Consider the following 21,228-nt stretch of genomic DNA (forward strand, 5'->3'; position numbering starts at 1 on the left):
CTCTGACCCCCCCCCTCATCTTCCCCTCCTGCTATCTTCTTCCCTTTTTTTTTTTTTTTTATAACATATAATGTATTATTTGTTTCAGAGGTACAGGTCTGTGATTCAACAGTCTTACACAATTCACAGCACTCACCATAGCACATACCCTCCCCAGTGTCTATCACCCAGCCACCCCATCCCTCCTACCCCCCACCACTCCAGCAACCCTCAGTTTGTTTCCTGAGATTAAGAATTCCTCATATCAGTGAGGTCATATGATACATGCCTTTCTCTGATTGACTTATTTCGCTCAACATAATACCCTCCAGTTCCATACACGTCATTGCAAATGGCAAGATCTCATTCCTTTTGATGGCTGCATAATATTCCATTGTATATATATACCACATCTTCTTTATCCATTCATCTGTCGGACATCTTGGCTCTTTCCATAGTTTGGCTATTATGGACATTGCTGCTATAAACATCGGGGTGCACACACCCCTTCGGATCCTTACATTTGTATCTTTGGGGTAAATACCCAGTAGTGCAATTGCTGGATCGTATGGTAGCTCTATTTTCAACTTTTTGAGGAACCTCCATACTGTTTTCCAGAGTGGCTGCACCAGCTTGCATTCCCATCAACAGTGTAGGAGGGTTCCCTTTTCTCCACATCCCCACCAACATCTGTCATTTCCTGACTTGTTAATTTTAGCCATTCTGACTGGTGTGAGGTGGTATCTCATTGAGGTTTTGATTTGGATTTCCCTGATGCCAAAGGGCTCAGTATTTAACCTTTCACTGTGACTCTTGCCAGTTTGGTATCATCTGCTGTTATAAATAAGAGTTTAGGACCATTTTGGAGAGAAGAGTTACCATAGCCTTTCTTCTCTTTCCTTCTCTCATCTTTCTTCAAACACGAGAAGAGAAATACAATACAAAATAGTCTTTTCAGGCAGATTTTTCCATCCTTAGCTTGGAGTAGAGAGAGTTCTAAGAAAGACCTTACCAAATTAAACAGATAACATAGCAAAATAACAATATGGATTTTGGAATCAGAACTAGAACTCAGGTCTGTCTCTATACTTCTTAGCTATATGATCTTTGGTCTTCAATTTCCTAATTTAGAAAATGAGGACAGTAGTTCAGAAGGCCCTATTCTGTAAGAGGAAACTGTTTTGGAAGCTAGAGTCTTTGGAAGGGAGGACAGATGCCCAGGGAATGTTCATTGGTCTTTTTAAGTCTCCGTTTTGTGACTTATAAAATGGAGTTAATCTTTTTTCATGGGGTTCTTGGATAATGAAATAAGATACATAAACAGGGCGCCTGGGTGGCTCAGTTGGTTAAGCGACTGCCTTCGGCTCAGGTCATGATCCCAGAGTCCTGGGATCGAGTCCCACATCAGGCTCCCTCTCAGGGGGAGCCTGCTTCTCTCTCTGCCTCTGCCTGCACTCCCCTGCTTGTGCTCTTTCTCTCTATTAAATAACGAAAATCTTAAAAAAAAAAACAAAACAAAAACATAAACAGTGCCTGGCATGCACAGGCACTCAATAATTGTGAATTACTGTTACTATTACTGCAGTCATGTGATGTCTCTTGATGGAATTACAGCCCCTTTGGCCTTATTCAGTCCTCTAAGGAAAGATGAATCTGCTAACTTGGTGGGTAGACAAAACCTTTTGCTTTGAAAGGCTATTAGTAGAAGAAAGCACAGGGTGTGCTCAATGAAGTGTGACTATGGGACACCAAGAAAAATTGGGGTCTGAAGTAACAGCCCCTTATCCAAGCAGAAAACAAGAGTCTGACGCAAGCAGCGCTTTCTAAATGGCTGTGAGTGGAACAACCTGCCAGGAAATTTTTCCATCTAGACTACTCGTAATTACCCCAAATGAGACTAAACTGGAAAATGTAAGAGCAATGGAAAATAAAAGCGTGCCCGGATTGAATGGGTTAAGACTGTATTGTACTTTAGTTCAGAAACAAATTTTGGTGGTTGGAAAAAGTTGAAGTAATTAATTCTGCAGTAAATTGTGTTAGATTGAATTTATTGGGGAGAAATCTCAAATTCTCTATTGAATCTCTAATTTTAGATCTGGGATCTAGATTTGGATCAGCGATCACTAGCCAGTCCCAACTGAACTTCTCAATATAATTTTGACCTTGAGAAACTCCTGGAATAAGTTTTAAAAAAAATTCCAAGAAACAATATTTTTTGACTGGATAAAATTTGGGGGCTTTGTTTTCATTGGCCCTTTTATCTTTGCTCCTGTCATTTGTCATTGGTTCTCTTTATTACAGCTTGCGACCCACAACCTAATAGCTAGAATTTTAGATTAGTTGGTTAAATTCAGGCAATATTTGAGTACCTGTTGGGTACCTGGTAATGTGCCAAATGCTAGGAATATAGAGACAAATAGGTCATGTTCTTGTCCTCAAGGCATTCATAGTCTTGTCAGGTGATAATGGTCAATAATGATGATGATAGGCATCATAGCTAATATTTTTTTTTTTAAAGATTTTATTTATTTGAGAGAGAGAATGAGAGAGAGCATGAGAGGGGGGAGGGTCAGAGGGAGAAGCAGGCTCCCTGCTGAGCAGGGAGCCCGATGCGGGACTCGATCCAGGGACTCCAGGATCATGACCTGAGCCGAAGGCAGTCGCTTAACCAACTGAGCCACTCAGGTGCCCCGCATCATAGCTAATATTTATAGAGCAACTTAAAATCTGCATAATTAAGTGCTTTATATATATTAACTCAATCCTCCCAAGGGCTTTGATGTAAGTACTGTTATTTGGTTTTACAAATAAAGACCTTGAGGCACAAAACTTGAGGGAGGTTGCCCAAAGTGAGCTAGCAGGGCAAGAATTTGTAGGCTGTCTGATAGCGTTATGCCAGACAGCCCTGTGAGTTACTTATGTTTTGGTTAGGCTTTAGCTTATTAAAATTAGGACTTCAAAAGCTTATTATTCTTCAAACCTTTACCCATACCCTACAAATATTTTAGTGGCTTTACTATATTTTGTTAATATTAAAAACATTTGGTAGTTTTTAAATTAATGCTCAAATGCTTTTACATTTAACAGAGGAAACTCTCGTATTAATACCATTTATGACCTTGAGGAGAGTTCCTTAAACATTTCAAACCATACTTAGAAACTTAATGTATCTGGTTTCTTCAAGTACTTCAAATTTCTAAGTTTTGGGGGTATGATTTTATTAAGTCTCAAGAATTTTGAACATTTTAGGAGCATACACTAATGAGCATAATGGTTATAAAAGTTATTACTACCTTTGTATAAATATGACTTACACAAAAATTTCACTACTCTCTCTTCATTCAAGGGTTACAAATTTCTCTACACAACCAAAATAGGTCATTACCATTTTAAAACTACTGTAGGGTTCTAGGTTGGAAATACAGGTCTGGATCAATAATCCCAGGCTTGTTTCATTAGCCTAAACCCCTTTATAGTAATGGGGCTGTTAAGCCTGCGCCTCTTTGTGTGTGTCGTACTTACCCAGTTTTTGACCATAGCTGCTTTACCTGAGACATGACCGGGTTCTGCAAACCTCACCTGGGCTGTATCTTCTGTCTGATTTGCATGGGTGGAACTTTGTCCAGTAGTCCCTATGTTATAATTTGGGTTGGCCAATACATAACATTTTTTATAAATATTGTTGGAAAATCATGTGCCCGGAAATCCTTTACCACAGACCATCTCTAGGACAAACAGTATCTTTGTGTGAATGAAGAGAAAGATGCCTCTCTAGGTAGATGAAATAATGAGAAAAAGGCCCCAGGCCAGCTAGGTAAGCCCGGCTGGCTTTGAACCTCCCCGGTTGCTCTCCTCAGCACAGGTACCATATAGTTCAGAAGATTTCCCCCCTTTGGAGCATTAAGACTCATGAATTTTCAAAGAATGAATGGTCAGATTTGCTATTTAGCCCTTACACTGGCTCCTTTCTAAACTTTCTGGCAAAAACAAGATATTCCACTTCCATCTTGATTTTTTTTTTTTTTTCCCTCCCTTTACTGGAATCTGATATTCTCAGAAGCGAGTAGCTTCGTGGCAGAGTAGTACGGACAGGATAGAGATTGGACGACGTGCAAAATGGTTCTGTTGTGTTACTGATACTGCTCTGTAGTCCCATTCCTAGAAAGGGGTTTAGGCTAATAAAGCTCCGAAAGATCCATTTTTATTGGGTCATGGTGTTTCCAGTTTAACTTTATTAAGTGTTTGAAGTATTACTCTAATTGAAAAGATTTTCCATCTGTCTCCCATTTAGCTTTCTTTGCGTCTCCTACTTCTTAGCCACCAGCTTGCGGCTCCTCTGTCCTCTACATCCCACATTTCCTTCCCAACTTTGATGGATGCTGCCAGGCCAAACTCGGTGGTTACATTAGGACTCTCTAAACGTCCTATGATGTCATTGGATGTGTCCCTTCTTGGAACCTGCCACCTCATCCAGGCTTTGTTTGTAATCCTTTTGCAGTCGTGTTGAGTAGGGAAGACAGGCGATGAGCACCCAGTTGCCCGCATTCCCTTGCTCCTCTTGGGGTCACCGCATGTGTACCCACCCCGCCAGGTCTCTCCTTTCTGCCCATTTTGCTAGTGTTTGCTGCTTCCCTTGTGTTTTCTCCATCCCAAAACTTGAATCTCACTGCACCATGGGTTTTTTTTGTTTAGTAGAGTGCTTTGTCAAAAATTTTATTTTCTGTTTTGGAAAATTTTATTTTGTTTCTGTTTTTATTTTCTGTTTTGGAAATTTATTTCAGATGAAAATAATGGGTGAATCCTAAAACACTTTCCTGTCCTTCAGGTTTTCTGTAAACCTGGTATTAAGTTGCCTTCATGGGACTCAACTATATATTTTATTCCTTAAAATGGGTGGTACATACATGGATGGAGGTTTTATTTTCCATTATACTGTTAAGTTTGAAATACTTTGTAATTTTTTTTTACCTTGTTCTTGTCTGAGTAGCTTGATTTTTCGAGGGGTAGGATAAGATGGATCATTAGCCCTTAGAAGACAGATGTGTAATTACGTATGGATGTTCAGTTAGTGCTACTCAAAGAAGATTAGGCTCCTACTGTGTGCCAGACAATGTTCTAGGCATGGAGACTATAGTGTCACTAAGATCGTGTCCTTGCCTTGGTCCATTCTGTAGCTAAGTGGAGAACAGACTAAGCAAATAAATGAGAAATACAGTATCCTATACTGGTAAGTGCCCCGTGCAGCACAAAAAGAGGGCATATGGACTGGGGTAGGGAGGGGCTGTTTTAGATAGGATGGGGCAGGGAAGGCCTCATGAGGAGGTGACATTTGAGCAGAGACCTGAAACAGGTAGGGGAGTAAGTAAGCTGAAAATCTAGGGTACAATGGTCCACAAATGGAAGCAGGGAGAGCAGAGATCCTTGGATAGGAATATATTTGGCACATTAAAGAATCAGCAAGACCTGTCTAGAGAAAGTTAAGCCAGGCCAGGAATGGTGGGGGATAAAATCCCAAAGATCAGCAGGGATCTGTAAGGCCTTGCAGATTGTGGTAAGGTATTTGTTTTTACTCTAGGTGTGATGGAGTTTTTGGACGATTTTGAGCAGGAAAGTGACAGAATCTTAGTCTCTTTCTGAAGTATTGCTTTGGTGATTCTGCAAGGACTTGATTATAGAAAGCAAGAGTAAGGCAGAAAGCCCAGTTAGTAAGCCATTGTAGCAACTCAGGTGAGAGAGAATGGTGGCTTGGACCAAGGGGGTAGAGTGAGAAGTGGTAAGAACCGATCAAATTCTGGATATTTTTCAGAGGACTGGAAGTGAGAGAGAAGAATGAGGCCTAGGTTTTTGGTTTGAACAACTGGGTGAATGTTGATACATCCCTTACCCCAATAAAGGAGGAACAGGTTTTGAGAATTATAAAAGCTTGATATACTTGGTAGACATCCTGGTGGAGATGTTAAGTAGACATTTGGATATGTAAATCTGGAATGCAGAGGAGTGATTGGGATAGACACAAATAGGGGTCATCAGCATATAGATGATATTTAAAACTTCGAGACTAAATGGGATCATGACTCAAATGAGTTAGTGTCCAAGGAGGAGAGAAGAGATCTAAGAATGAAGATCAAGAGTTCTCTGGCTTCAAGAGGTCACTGGAATGAGAGGAATTAGCAAAAGAGAATGAGGATTAAGGAGAAAAGCCAGGAAGGTGTGGTGAAAGCCAAGTGAAGAGACTGTTTCAAGAAAGAAGATGAGGGCTGAGAATTGATCATTGGATTAAACTAAATGAGCGGTCGCTGGAGAGCTTCATGAGTGGTTTCATTGGACAAGACTGATTTGGAACATGTTGAAGAAGAAATGGAGAAAGTGGATGGGAATCATTTTTTTCAAGAGTTTTGCTATCATGAAAAGTAAAGAAATGGAGTGATAGCCGGAAAGAGGGGATCTGGAGAAGTTTTTTTATTTTAAAGGTGGGAAGTATTTCAGGCTTTTAATATGGTAACAGAAGTTGTCCAGCAGATGAGAAGATAGGGAGAGCCCAGTGATGGAGGGGATAGCCTTACCCCAGCGTCACCTCTGTGAGCCTCCTCTAAATCCTGTGGAGGTGGCAGTCTGGGAAGGGTAGTTTTACTAGGGGGAAGTATCAAATGTTACATGAAAGGTGAAACATTGGGAAGAACTGAAATGTCTAACAGCTATGTAACAATTACATCTATTGGATATATAACAATTATGGCTATACAACATAGAACTATTTAGCCACTAAAAATCATAAGGTTACACGTTAATATGGAGAGAGTTTTAAATTTTAATTCCAATATAGTTAACATACAGTATAGTTTCAGGTGTATAATACAGTGATTCAATACTTCCATCCATTACCTGGTGCTCATCACGGCAAGTGTACTCCTTCATCCCCATCACCTATTTCACCCATCCCCCCATCCACCTCCCCTCTGGTAACCATCAGTTTGTTCTCTAGAGTTGAATCTGTTTTTTGGTGTTTTTTTTTTAAAGATTATTTATTTATTTGAGACAGAAAGAGAGAGAGCACATGAGAGGGGGGAGGGTCAGAGGGAGAAGCAGGCTCCCTGCTGAGCAGGGAGCCGGATGCGGGACTCGATCCAGGGACTCCAGGATTACGACCTGAGCTGAAGGCAGTCGCTTAACCAACTGAGCCACCCAGGCGCCCGAATCTGTTTTTTGGTGTCTCTTTCTCTTATTTTTCCTTTGCTTGTTTTCTTAAATTCCACATATGAGTGAAATCATATGGTATTTGTCTTTCTCTGATTGACTTATTTTGCTTAGCATTGTACTCTCTAGCTTCATGTTGTTGCAAATGGCAAGATGTCATCCTTTTTGATGGCTGCATAATATTCCTGTGTGTGTGTGTGTGTGTGTGTGTACACCTCACATCTTTATCCATTCATCTATCAGTGGACACTTGGGCTGCTTCCATAATTTGGTTATTGTAGAAAATGCTGCTATAAACCTAGAGGTATGTGTATCCTTTGAATTAGTGTTTTTATATATTTTGGGTAAATGAGAGATTTTTAAGACCTATGTGCAAAAGTATTTTTGTGGAAAAATGTAATACATACACTTTGGTAGAAAACAATGTCTAAAAGGTAAGATTATTGATGATTTTTAATTCCTTCATTAGACTGTTTTCCAAATAACTTCCTCATGTTTTCTCTACAGTGAGTATATATTACTTATATCTTGTTTAGAAGTCATTCTGAGTATATCAGTGAGCTCAACCCGTTATATCAGTCCTAAAATATTTCTGTATTTTGACCGTTTAATCCATTTTGTTTCAAGTTTTCTTTTGACTTTTACTTTCTCTGTGTCCTGTCATCTATTGGATAAATCCATTATTTCTCTAGTTCGAAAGTTACACATTCTATTTTTCTTTTTTAAGTTTTATTTATTATGAGAGAGCGAGCATGTGCATGGTGGGGAAGAGCAAAGGGAGAGGGAGAGAGAGAATCCCAAACAGATTCCCCACCAAACACAGAGCCTGACTTGGGGCTCATCCCACAACCCCGAGATCATGACATACCCGAAATTGAGTCAGACGCTTAACCGACTGAGCCACCCAGGCATCCCTATTATTCTTTTGGTAGTTGTCCTTAACTCCTAATTGATAATATACATACTTGTGTTTTTCCTATTGAAAAATCTTCCTATTTTAAACCTTTAAATGTATGTATTGCCCCTGACATACTTCAAAAAAGACAAGTATCTTAGATGTTCTCCCCTTCTTCTCTACAACCCCCTCCCCACCATGTCCCCCACCACCCAATAAAAGTATTTTGATTTCTAAATAATTTCAATTCTGGAACTGCTGTGGATTTACTTTTTTGTTTTGTTTTGGACCTTATTTAGACAATAGTAAACTTAATACACTATTTACTTACCCTTACCTGCCATTTTTCTAGTGTACTCCAAAATAGGTATTTCTTCTCTCTAGAATATTTCTAAGAAGATCTCTGTGTGATAAAACTTCTGAGGCCTTGTATGCTCGAAATGTCTTTATTTTACCCTTGTTTCTAAATGGTAATTTAAGTATAAATTTTGAAATCCCCCCCCCCCCCCCGCCCATTGAAAATATCCATCAATTTCTTAGAACCAGCATTGCCTTTGAGCCTTCTGGAGTCGGTCTGATTCTTGGTTATCCTTTATAAACGATTTACTTTTTCTAAAAATTCTTGGTTTTTCTTTCTTTTTGTTATTCTTTCATTTCATTACACTGTAACTAGTTGCAAAACCCATCCCCCAATTTTCTGTTTTTTGAATCCTTTCAATCCAAAGTCCTACATCTCTTTAACTTGTCAGTTACTGTTTCATTAGATACTCGTCTCCTGTCTCCCTCCCCACCCCTAGGGCCTCCTATTACACAGTTATAGTGGCCCGTCCAGTACAATCCTCTCCCTGTTCATGTTTCTTCACATGCTCCATCTTTTTGTCCCTTCCTCCTGTCTTCTAGGAGAGTTTCTTAACTGGATCTTTTGCTGTGTAGCCCAGCTGTTGGGTTCTTTACCTCAGCTCTTAGAATTCACATACCGTGAACTTGTACTTGGTTCTTACTTTAATGCCACTTGTTCTTGTTACATGTTTCCAGGTATGGGCCCTATTTGAAGCTCTTTGCCAATCTGTTCTTTTCTGTACTGATCCATTAACTTGATTTTTGGTTGCTATAGATGGTTTGATTTTGTTGTTTTTCTCTGTAGCAGTTATGCTCCTGGGATAAGTTCATCCTTCTGTCTGAGTTCCTTTTCTTCTGGAGCATTAGCTGTCTTCTCTGTTGATGGATCCCTGGACTCCCGAGCTTGTGCCTCTGAGTGCTTTCTCTGATGATAGCCATCCCCTTACTTTGGCTCTGAGGGTGGGTAGGGAGTGGAAGGTACACAACGGGCTTTGCAGTTGTCTGTACCTATATTTAACTGCTCCCCAGCCCAGCCCACTTGAGCACACCACTCTACCAGTGCTGCCAGAGTGCTGTGAGCAGTGGGGGCCATCTGGAGAAAGCAGCACCTCTAAAGAAGCTGCTCCCGTACCCAGGCTTCTCCATGGCACCTGTCTCTGGGCCAGCAAGGGCCTCTCCTCCCAGCTGAGATCTGGCTGCCTCCTGTTGCCTAATGTTTTTCCACAGCTTTTATGTTTCATTAACCTGTCTGGAATCTCCAAAATTGTGTTGGAAGCCCATCCTAGTTTGCCATCTTGTCGAAACTGTGTGTAACACTTAAAAAAAAAAATTATTAAAGGGAGGTTAAAAAATAGGGATGGAGGGGCGCCTGGGTGGCTCAGATGGTTAAGGGTCTGCCTTCGGCTCGGGTCATGATCCCAGGATCCTGGGATCAAGTCCCGCATCGGGCTCCCCGCTAGGCGGGGAGCCTGCTTCTCCCTCTGCCTCTGCCTCTCTCTCTCTCTCTCTCTCTCTCTGACTCTCATGAATAAATAAACATTTAAAAAAAAATAGGGATGGAAGTCTATACACCTTCCAGGTCTCTCTTTTAATGATGCCCTCTTCCACAGCAAGAAGCAGTTTGGGTTTTTAGATAGGATGATACATTTCACTTTTAGTATTCTCATTTGAGAATACTAAAGAATACTTATTTTGAGCTTTGGATTGTATGCCAAGCATTGTGCTGAATATTTTATATGTAATTTAATCTTCATAACAATCCTTTGAGGAATTGTTTTTGTCTATCATGCTTTGTCTTCTGTGCTCAAACGTCTTTCTGTTTCATCCTTGTCAGCCGATTTTAACTTTGCTTCTTTGTTTTCTGCAGACCATCTCCTCCTCCTCCCCTGTGACAGCTGAAATGTCCCTCTGTTAGGATCTGGATCCAGTGGTGTGTTGGAACTAGCTCCTGTCCGCTTGAAAGACTGATGGTACTCTCTATTCCCAGTTCTGTGTTCAGTGACATCGTGTTAGTAACTTGGAATCAGTCGTAGTAGGAATATTTACACCGTGGGAACTGGCCAATGCTCCAAGTCAGGGCTGTTTTTTCCAGAGAGCTGGTTGTTAAACATTTATCAACACACCATTGGATCCTCTCCCCTCTTAACTTTGTTGTTTAATGAACCAGCTAAAGGTAACTGAAGGATGGAATTTTTAAAAACCCCCTAGACCTACCTTAAATATGGTTTTTTAAAAAGTTGGCAGTCATTTGACAAACTGTTTAAAACTTTTGATCATGAAAATGTTCAAAAATGCAAAAAAGTTGGAAGACTAGTATAATGAATATTCATATACCTATCTCCTAGATTTGATAGTTCTTAATGTTTTTTCCTGAACTATTTCACCCTGAAATGTTGAACATACTTCTTCTACATAATCCTAATTCCATCATCATTAAGAAATTTATAGTTCTCCAAAATCATTTTTCTACCCAGTCCATACTCATATTTTTCTAATTGTCAATCCTAAAAATGTTGTTTATAGTGGTTTTGTTTTGTTTTTTTTAGCTTTTATTTTTAAGTAATCTCTATACCCAACGTGGGGCTTGAACTCATGACCCCAAGGTCAAGAGTCCCCTGCTCCACCAACTGAGCCCGCCGGGTACCCCTATTATAGTTTTTTTTTTTTTTCTGACAAGGATTCAATCAAGATTTGTGTATTGGATTTGGTTGTTCTCTTTTCTCTTTTAAGCTAGAATAACCCTCTTCTCCCAACCAGCTTTTTCCTGACATTGACTGTTTTCAATTTTTTCTAAGTTTCAAACATGTACAAAAGGAGAAAAAATAGACAATGAACCACAATATACCCAACACCAATTCAGTGACTATCAAAATTTTGCCACATTTGCTTCATTTATCTTGTTTTCTTCACTACGATATTTTATTTTTTTAAATTTTTAAAAAAGATTTTATTTATTTATTTGACAAAGAACACAAGTGGGCAGAGCAGCAGGCAGAGGGAGAGGGAGAAGCAGGCTCTCCACTGAGCAGGGAGCCCACCATGGGGCTTGATCCCAGGACCCTGGGATCATGACCCGAGCCAAAGACAGCCGCATAACCAACTGAGCCACCCAGGCGCCCCTTCACTAGAATATTTTAAAAACAAATTCAAGACATCCTGTTGTTTCACCCCCTGGTAACTCTAAAAAATGTAACCAAGTTGGTTGTTACAAAACACCAAACAAAATTAATAATGACATTAGCTTTTTAAAGAAACCAGGCTAGTTCTTTGGTAGTGTCCTTGATTTGGGGTTTCTATGATCATTTCCTCTCGATAACATTTAATTTCTCTATCCTGTATTCCCCATACGCTGGAAATTAGATTCAAGTTTTTGATTAAATACTTTTGGCAGGAATACTTTACAGAGGATGAAAGGTACTTCAGAGCGCATCACATCAGGTAGCCCATAAAGTCTGGTTTTCCACTCTTGATGTTAAATTTGATCACTTGATTAAGGTGGTGACTGCCAGTTGCCTCCATTGTAAACATCGGTTTTCCTCTTTGGGATTAGCAGTAATCCTCGGAGCAGTGCTTTGGCACCACATGAATGTTCTGTTCTCCACCAACCTTTCCCTTAATGGTTTAAGCAGCCTTTAATGTTCTTTGCCTGAATCCGTTTATTGCAGGAGGCATTGGAAATAGGACTGCTCTTCTTTTGATACAGATCCAAGGCATTTTCTTTTGTGTGTGGGTTCACTGATTGGTGTTTCCTGTAATGGTGTATGAACCCCATCTATAATTTGTCTTCTCTTAATTTTCAGTCTTCTCTACACTTGAATTGTCTTTTTTTTTTTAAGATTTTATTTATTTATTTGAGAGAGAGAATGAGATAGAGCATGAGACGGGGGAGGGTCAGAGGGAGAAGCAGACTCCCTGCTGAGCAGGGAGCCCAATGCGGGACTCGATCCCGGGACTCCAGGATCATGACCTGAGCCGAAGGCAGTCGCTTAACCAACTGAGCCACCCAGGCACCCTTGAATTGTCTTTTTAAGTGGACAAGCAATACAAGCATTTTTGAAGCTGTACTAGTGCAGAATCTTTCCAGATTTTTCCTCACGTGTCCTAATTCTCTTGGCCACTCCTAATTCACTTTCAGTTTTTAATTTTATGTTAGCTCCAGTATTTTTTTAAGCAACCTGCTTTTGCTGATTCTTTCCAGAGGATTCATCATAGTTGCCATAGAAACAACAACTCGTTTTATTGTCCTCAGTTTCTATAATTTTTAAATTACATAGTTGCAGCATCAAGCAAGTACAGATGTCATAAGTAGGTTTGGGAGCAAAAAATAACCAATTCTTAGTAAACATTCTTGTTAATCTATGGGAGTAGAGGATGTAGAGTGCTAGATAGTAGCCTACTAGCCAAAAGCATTCAGTGTGCTGGGGGCCTCAGTCCATGTGCTTCATAGGGAGAATGGAGTGAGTCCGTTCATCAGCAAGTTGTTACGCAGAGGTCAGCTGAAGAGAGCGTCTACCATGTTGTAATTTTACTTGCCTTGTCTTCCCCGCTAGACTTCCAGTTCCTTGACAGTAAAGGCTAGTCATCCTTTTTTGTGTTTTTGTTTTAATCCCTGGTGCTCAGTACAGTGCCTAGCCTACAGTGAGTGCTCAGTAAGAATACCTGATGAACAAATCCATGACCAGCACCAGAGGGGACCTCAAGCGACTTCCGATCTTGAACGTAGTGATCTTGGCAGTATCTTTGCAAACGTCAGGGTTGGTGTGGTCATTGCATATAATTTAGTCTTTCCTCGGTTTTCCCTCTTCTCATTCCCTCAGTCTTTGAGTCTTTCTCTGCTCTGTGCCGGCTTCCTTGACTTTATTGTGTATCGCAAGCCACCTGTGTTTGTGATCATTTCAGTTTCCTGACAAAGATGCAAAACACGTATGATGGTTTGGCTGCCGTGGTGCTTGCTATGCACAAAGCGAGAGGAGATTCTGAGGAAAATACAAAGTAGTTCCTTAGTTCTCTAGAGCTTAACCAATCCCAGGAACTGAAGTCTTCTGTTTCTTCACAGAGGAAATATGACAAAGGCAGTGGCCGTACAAGCTTCCTTCATGGGCCGCCCTCCCCACTGCCTCATCCAGTAAGCGGGAGCGACTACTTCTAGAGGTGAGAGGGGAGGGAGGACGACCTCCATAACCCATTTGATCCCCCCTAGCTGCAAAATTTTGGTTTTGAGAAACAGAGTGAACAATCTGTAGAGTTGCTACGTTGAAAACTTTAAGACAAACCTGCAGAGGCTTGAATGCTCAGATAACAAAAGTTATGCTCTTTGGTAGAAGCCTATAACCTATATTTTAAAAGCTACTTGTAGCTGAATGATCCCAATGATCCCGAGAGTCTGTTTCTATAGATATTAAAAGATATTAAACAGCAGGTACATCTGAGATGATTTCTAACTTCCAGAACCAGGAGACAGTTTATCAGTAACACACTCCTTATCATTCATTGATTACTTACTGTATGCCAGGCACTGTGTTAAATTTTACATTCTTATCATTCAGTTTTCATAGTGAACTTCGGACTTATCTACAGATGGTTAGTCACACCAGAACCAAAGGATCCAAACCCAGATCTGTCCCAATTTTAGTTTAAGACCCTTAAGCACTAATGGGATTCGCTGGGGTCCCATCATCCATATTTGGACTCTAAAATCTGTGACTTATAGGGAGGATCAGTAACCAGGGATGACCTAGAGATTCTGAATGTTTTGTCAGGAATCATGGTGATTAGGCTGTTGTAGTATCTTCTCCCAGAAAGCTTAAGACATGTTTGTTGTCATTTTTACTGAGGAGCAGATCCCTCAGAAGGATGGTCTAGTTTTGAAGATATAAGCAAATGAATGTCAAGTTCTTTTGAACATTCATTCAGTAAATTTAGCATATATTTTTTTACCATCATATTTGAATATGAGTCTTGGTTTCCAGGCTGAATTCATATTGTATGTTTAAGAAGACCATGAAAATTCTTTGAAGAGATTCTCACTCAATGGGAAGATAGTCTCAAACTCAACAGGGTTTGATTTCTCCTTGTTTTTAAAGCTGGCTTTATCTGGGGACAAATTCTTTTTTATTTTAAAGATTTTATTTATTTATTTGACAGAGAGAGAGAGATAGTGAGAGCAGGAACACAAGCAGGGGGAGTGGGAGAGGGAGAAGCAGGCTTCCTGCCAAGCAGGGAGCCCGATGTGGGACTCGATCCCAGGACCCTGGGATCATGACCTGAGCCGAAGGCAGACGCTTAACGGCTGGGCCACCCAGGCGCCCCTATCTGGGGACAAATTCTATTGTAACTTTTCTAGAACTTGGTGCCAATAGGAGTTAAAATAATAAAATCAGTCAATTAAATAGGAAATGAATCTTTTATGTACAAGGCTTAGATCAGTTAACAACAAGTGGTCACTCTTCTGGGAAATGGTTGCTAAAATTATAATCAACCAGCAGTCAATGGCCTCATTTACTCTGTTGTGTCCTAGGAAGAAAAATAATCTTATGACAAGAGCTTGCAAAGACAATACCATTTTTCCTAATTCTCTTCATCTTCCCTCCTATTTTCTTATGATTAGTTTGAACTTTTTTTTTTTTTTTTTTTGCTTTTATTGAAAGTATTGGGGCACCTGGGTGGCTCAGTCCTTAAGTATCTGCCTTCGGCTCAGGTCATGATCCCAGGGTCCTGGAATCGAGCCCCGCATCGGGCTCCCTGCTCAGTGGGAAGCCTGCTTCTCCCTCTCCCACTCCCCCTGCTTGTGTTCCCTCTCTCGCTGTGTCTCTGTCAAATAAATGGACAAAACCTTAAAAGAAAATATTATATACCAGACACTGTGCTAGCTAGCTTCTGACGCTTACGATATGGAAGAGAACTCTTGCCTTCAAGAATCTCATGGTAGGGGCACCTGGGTGGCTCAGATGGTTAAGCGTCTGCCTTCAGCTCACGTCATGATCCCAGGGTCTTCTCCCTCTCCCTCTACTGTTCCCCCTGCTTGTGCTCTCTCGCTCGCTCTCTCAAATAAATAAGTAAATAAAATCTTTAAAAAAAAAAAATCTCACGGTTAGTAGAGGAGAATTAGAATACAGCATAATAAATGAGCTGGTGGAGCTAGTGAAGGCTCTGTGGAAACAGGACAACCGAACCCAGCTGGCCTAGGCAAGGTTAGGAAGACTTCCAGGACGTGAGGATACTTGAATTGTGTCTTGGAGGAAGAGTAATAGGAAAGGAGCCAAGGGGAGAAGGAGGTGTTCTTGGCAGAGGAAACCGTGAAACCACACATCTGGTTTGGAGAAAGGCAAACACTGTGCTCTGACGTGGAATGAGAAAAGGTGTAGGAGATGAGGTTAGAGAAGGAGCTAGGAGTCATGTCATCAAGGGCACTGTAAGCCATTCTGAAGCATTTAAACTGTCTACAGTGTAATGGGCAGCCTTTGAAGGTTGTTGCAGTCCCAAAGACCCGTAGTGAGGACCTGTGACTCAGGTGAGCTGGTAATGGGGTTGGAGATTATTGGAGGGATTCAATAGATATTTAGAAACAGTCTTTTTTTTTTTTTTTAAAGATTGCATTTATTTATTTGTCAGAAAGAGCACAAGCAGGGGGAGCTGCAGGCAGAGAGAGAAGGAGAAGCAGGCTCCCCGCTGAGCAGGGAGCCCGATGCGGAACTCGATCCCAGGACCCTGGGATCATGACCTGAGCCGAAGGCAGACATTTAACTGACTGAGCCACCCAGCCATCCCTCGAAGCAGTCTTAAATTTAGAAGTCATCACAATGTTTGGCAAGCAATTTATCATGGCAGGGTGGAACTAGAGGAAAAAGAGGAATCTGAGACAACTCCCCCAGTTTTACATTTGATAGAAACGGTGGTGCCATCAGTCAGCGAGAGGAATGGAAGTGGAGGGACAGGTTGGTGAAGAAGGTGATAGATTTTTGGATGTGTTTGACTTGAGATGTCCGGAGGACAAGTGAAGAGTATCAAGTAAATAACTGGGCAATTTTATATCTCTATCTGCAGTTGAGGAGAGAAGATTAGACTAGGGGTGGTGGTAGTATATAGATTTGAGAGTTTTCAGTCTGTGGGTTAGGTCTACTTTTGTTATCTTTACCTGATGAAGACATGGTGGAAAGCGGCTTGACCATAAAGCTAATTAAGCTTAGGGTTAAGTGCTTCTTATGTGCATGGGTCCTAGGAAGGGCTCTAGCAAGTGTGTATACAATCATGTGTTTTTGTAAAACTTGCAAAGTCCAGTTATGTTAACTACAATTGGTCAGAATTATTCTCTTGCCTCTTTGAGTTACCCTCTCCCACTCTCCCATCTGGTGATTTTGGAGTGGTCCCAGGCATTTTTTTTTTTTTTTTTTTTTTGGAGTCCAGCTGTGGGGAGGTTGAGCTAGGGAGCCATTTAGCTTGGGTTTGCAGTCACTCCAATGTGTAAGTTACTGCTAGCCAGCCCAGCATGGGCATGACATGGAGAAATACTCCTGCCCATTGTGACACACAATGTGCGGGACCGGCATTCATTGTGTCAAGATACAAATGTGTCCTAACACACCTGGCACTGGAATCATGGAAATAGAAAAGAGTAAAATGTATGAAGCCAGAGGCTGGTTGGTAGGAAAAACTTCCCACTACATCTGATGATGTCTTAGCCTGAACTCTGGCCCGATACAAAGGCTTGTGTGCAGAGTAGTTTATTTGGCATGGGATCCCAGGGAGCAGGAGTTCAGGACAGAGGAGGTGAAATGGGAAGGAGGGAAAGAAGTACAAGGACGAGATGGTGCCTTGGCTGTGACTACAGGCCACAGGGGCTCTCTCCTACCTGAGACATTTTATGAAATGCTCCTAGAACTGTGCTTGAGTGCAGAAGGAGGAAGTATCCTCCCAGGGGCATTGGTTCCTCCCCGTTGTGGATTGCATGCGCACAACTGCAGGTGGGCTGCAGGAGAAGTCCCCCGGCAGAACTGAGCCGCACATTGGGCTGTCCCATGAGTCGGATGACAACATGGTGTCTGAAAGCCGGTCCGGATCTGCGTGGAGCTGGCTGCTCAGGCAGCGGAAGGAGTAAGCTGTGGGGCCCACAGGATTGTGAAGTGATGCTTAAGAGGTATCTAATGTTGACAGAAGATTCTGTTCTCCTTCATTCCTTGTCCAACCTTCTCTCTTATTAGGATCATGTACAGTCATGTACCATATGCAGTTATAAAGTTTTTTCCTTTTTTGATGAGAATTACACAAAATAGAGAATTACTCTACTATACTAATAGAATTACTATTTGTAGGACACAAACTGGTAATGTTACTACGAATTTCAGTCAGTACGCGTTACCTATTTCTCACCAGAATTTTTCTATAGACATGCAGTTTATGCAAATGGGATCATACTGTGGCTAATATTTCAGGTTTTTTCCCTTAATGTATTTTTGGATAACTTTTCATAATTATGTAGATCTACTTTGATTTTTTTTAATAGCTGCATAGTAATTTCATTGTGTGGATGGGCTAGAATTTATTTAACCAAACTTCTATTAGTGAATATTTAGGTAGTGATTCTTTCCTCATAGAAAAATCTCTTTTATCTCCAACACAATTTCAGAGATCTGGGGGAGAGATAGATAATGGGGATGGTGAACAGGAGAAATTGTGAAGGAATTTATAATAGAAAATGGTTGGTTGGTTAGTTGGTGTTTTTTAAGATTATTTAGAGAGTGTGCGCTCCTGAGCATGGGGGTGGGGGAAGGGCAGAGGGTGAGAGAATCTTACGCAGACTCCATGCTGAGTGGGGAGCTGGGCACTGAGCTCAGTCTCACAACCCTGAGATCACGACCTGAGCTGAAACCAAGAATCAGATGCTTAACCGACTGAGCCACCTAGGCACACCAGAAAATGTTGGATTTTTTTTTTTTTAAAGATTTTATTTATTTGAGAGAGAGAATGAGATAGAAAGAGCATGAGAGGGGGGAGGGTCAGAGGGAGAAGCAGGCTCCCTGCTCGGCAGGGAGCCCGATGCGGGACTCGATCCCGGGACTCCAGGATCATGACCTGAGCCGAAGGCAGTCGCTTAACCAACTGAGCCACCCAGGCGCCTGAAAATGTTGGATTTTTAAAGTCATCTGTTCACATCTTTTTTTTCTCCTCTATAATAACAATGATGTGCTTGAGGTTTCCAGGGACAGGACACAGAAGAGGAAAATGCTAGGACTTCTTTTATGTCAGGACAATAAGGAAAACTTCACAATATTTTTGCCTGCTTCATTTTTTTTCAAGTTGATTATTTGCACAAAATTTCCATGCAGGATTAATATATTGGATAAGAAATTGAACTACATGATCTAGTTTTCCCTCAACTTGAGGGCCTAGTGACTTTTGATAATCTTGTAGCCTTTTCCTTCCTCCTATCACCTGGTTATTAACTAGATAATATGTAATTATTAACTTATATTAACTGTACGGTGTAATAACAATCCCACCTCCTCATCCCAACTTGAGATCCTCAGGAAGGACTTCATGAAAAGGAGACTTGAGTGAGAAAGGGGATGGGCCGCACTTTAACATAATCAGCCCTTAGTTTCAAAGCCCTTTAAGCAGGTTTAAAAAAAACAGGTGCCTGCTCAGCCCTTTCCTTTAAATGCCTGCTCCTAAAGCAAATGCATGGTGTCGAGATGTCTCTGCAGTGTTTTTTAGCACTCTATCTAGACTTAGATAATTTTTGTTCACTATGAACATCGCAAGAGGATTATGTTTTTATGTACGACTTGGTGTCCTCACCAGTCTTGCCTACTTGTGCTGTAAATCATCCAGGAAATTTAGCTGAGTTGCAGTCAAGAGGGTTGGACTACAAAACAGAGTTCTAAATGATGATTGGTCCAAGAAAGTAAGATACAAGGACGGAAGAGAAGAGAAAATCATAAAATTAAAACACTGATATTTGGCCTTAGCTGCAGAAATATATCTCTCTTTTTGCAGTCTCCTGTTGGGTTTGATGGACTGTTAGGAATCTGTTGGACTGTTACCTTACTGGTATAGTCAGTCCTCATCATCCAAAGGCTATGAGTCAGAAATAGACTCATTAGTTCTAGAATAAATACCAGAGTTCTATAGAAGAACTACCTATCTCTTGGGAAAGATGAGAAGGTTCTCATCATCTCCGCCTGAAAGCCATCTTTTGTCTTAGCCATGTTTTCCATTGCTGACCATTTACTAGGAAAACATTCCAGTGAGTGTACAGTGAGTGTTACCACCAAAAAAGATGAAGTGGAGATGCCCGGCATGCCTCACTATTTATAAGAAAAATATTTCCCCAAAAGATGGGAAAATCCCAAGTCTTTAAATACTCTGGGAGAGAGGAATAATGGAAAAAACTCTTCAGTTTCTATTCTGTTGATTCACGAGAGTTTCTCACAAATCATTTGGAAGGGCCATTAAGTAACAGAATGGCTGGAATCTTATATTAATTGCCTTACTTTGGGTTTCTGGCTAAAGCATCTGGCAGCAAAACTGAAGGCCAGCAAAAGAGAACCCAAGTGGGTGGTGGTATGGGAATGAAAGCCCATCTATTGTTTTCAGCCTGGAATCCTAACTTAGGTGGGAGGACCAGATGGCTGTCTTTAATAGGAGGGTCCATTTGGATGGATTGAAAGAAATGATTTGGTTTCTTTTAGATACAACTACAGTTTAGTCTAGGTTAATTTTTGTTGTTGTTGTTCCAAAAGGTTACTTGACTTGCTATTTCTACCGGAAAGTTCATTGAGCATCTCTCTCTGGCTCAGCATCCACATTAGTTTGTCTTCATAGACAATCATCCATTGTCTCGGGCTTGAGAAATGAAAACTTGGTCTAATCCTAATTTTGTTTTGGTATCTGCTTTCTAAATCCCTTTGTGTTGTGGCTCCTGAGTCCATCCAACGAGCAGAACCCGTAGAAGACAGACAGACACACGCTCATAATATTAAGGGACTTGTTACAAGAAACAGGCATAGGTCATTGTGGAGGCTAAGACAGTCCAGAGTCCGTAGGGAAGACCCCACCCCGGCATGGTTTACGGCTGTTTCTGACAGGTGGAACTTCCTCTGGCCTTCAGAAAGTCTTCACCCTGCTTTTAAGGCCTTCCAGCGAATCAAGTCAGGCCCACCCAGGGTAATCACCCTCAGAGTTGACCTATTAGGGACTTAATTGTGTCTGTGAAATCCCTTCACGGCAGCACCGACGTTTTTAGTGTTGAATTGAATTACTGGGGACTGTTACCTATCCAAGTTGACACATCAAGATTCCATCCCATCGAGAGAAACCAAAGAGGAGCTACATGGAAAATGATACTGCATTGAGATGCCTCTGCAGACTTTCATGAAATCCGGGCTTATTTCTCTACTGATCTTGAAAAACAGTCCTATCTGAGCACTCACAGTTCCATAACCGCCTACTGTGTGCCTCAGCCGGGGAAGCCTTGCGAGCTAATCTTGTCAGGATTAGACCCTCCCCACCCCAGCTTTTAAGTTTTCAAAAGTTGCATGTAAAACAAGTTTTTGTTGACTGAAAAATGTTTTCCTATTGATGACCATTTTGTGAGGTTTTTTTTTGTTTTTTTTTTTTTTGTTTTTTGAGAGAGAGCGAGAGCACAAGAGTGGGGAGGGTCAGAGGGAGATGCAGACTCCCCATTGAGAGCCCGATGCAGGACTCGATCCCAGGACCTCCAGGATTGAAGGCAGTCGCCTAACCAACTGAGCCACCCAGGTGCCCCATTTTGTGAGCTTTTTAACATTTGCTTAAACTTAAAAGCTAAAGCTTAAGTGTCACTG

The 21,228-nt window shown here is 41.2% G+C and overlaps 1 protein-coding gene across 5 annotated transcripts in view; it reads left to right on the plus strand.

The window, feature by feature from the left end:
• CNNM2 (cyclin and CBS domain divalent metal cation transport mediator 2) overlaps positions 1-21,228 on the plus strand; it is a 142,129-nt gene that overhangs the window by 85,273 nt on the left and 35,628 nt on the right. The window contains exon 2 of one of the 5 annotated variants that reach the window (XM_035028293.1): positions 13,464-13,522. The exons of the other annotated variants lie outside the window; for them this stretch is intronic. Coding sequence (XP_034884184.1) covers positions 13,464-13,474 — 11 coding nt within the window. The 3' untranslated portion in view covers positions 13,475-13,522. Of the gene's footprint in view, positions 1-13,463; positions 13,523-21,228 lie in introns of those variants that run through there. 5 annotated transcript variants of the gene reach the window in all.

The sequence above is a fragment of the Mirounga leonina genome, unplaced genomic scaffold (genome assembly GCF_011800145.1).
Source record: "Mirounga leonina isolate KUSES-001 unplaced genomic scaffold, KU_Mleo_1.0 Mir_114, whole genome shotgun sequence".
NCBI classification, from domain to species: Eukaryota; Metazoa; Chordata; class Mammalia; order Carnivora; family Phocidae; genus Mirounga; species Mirounga leonina.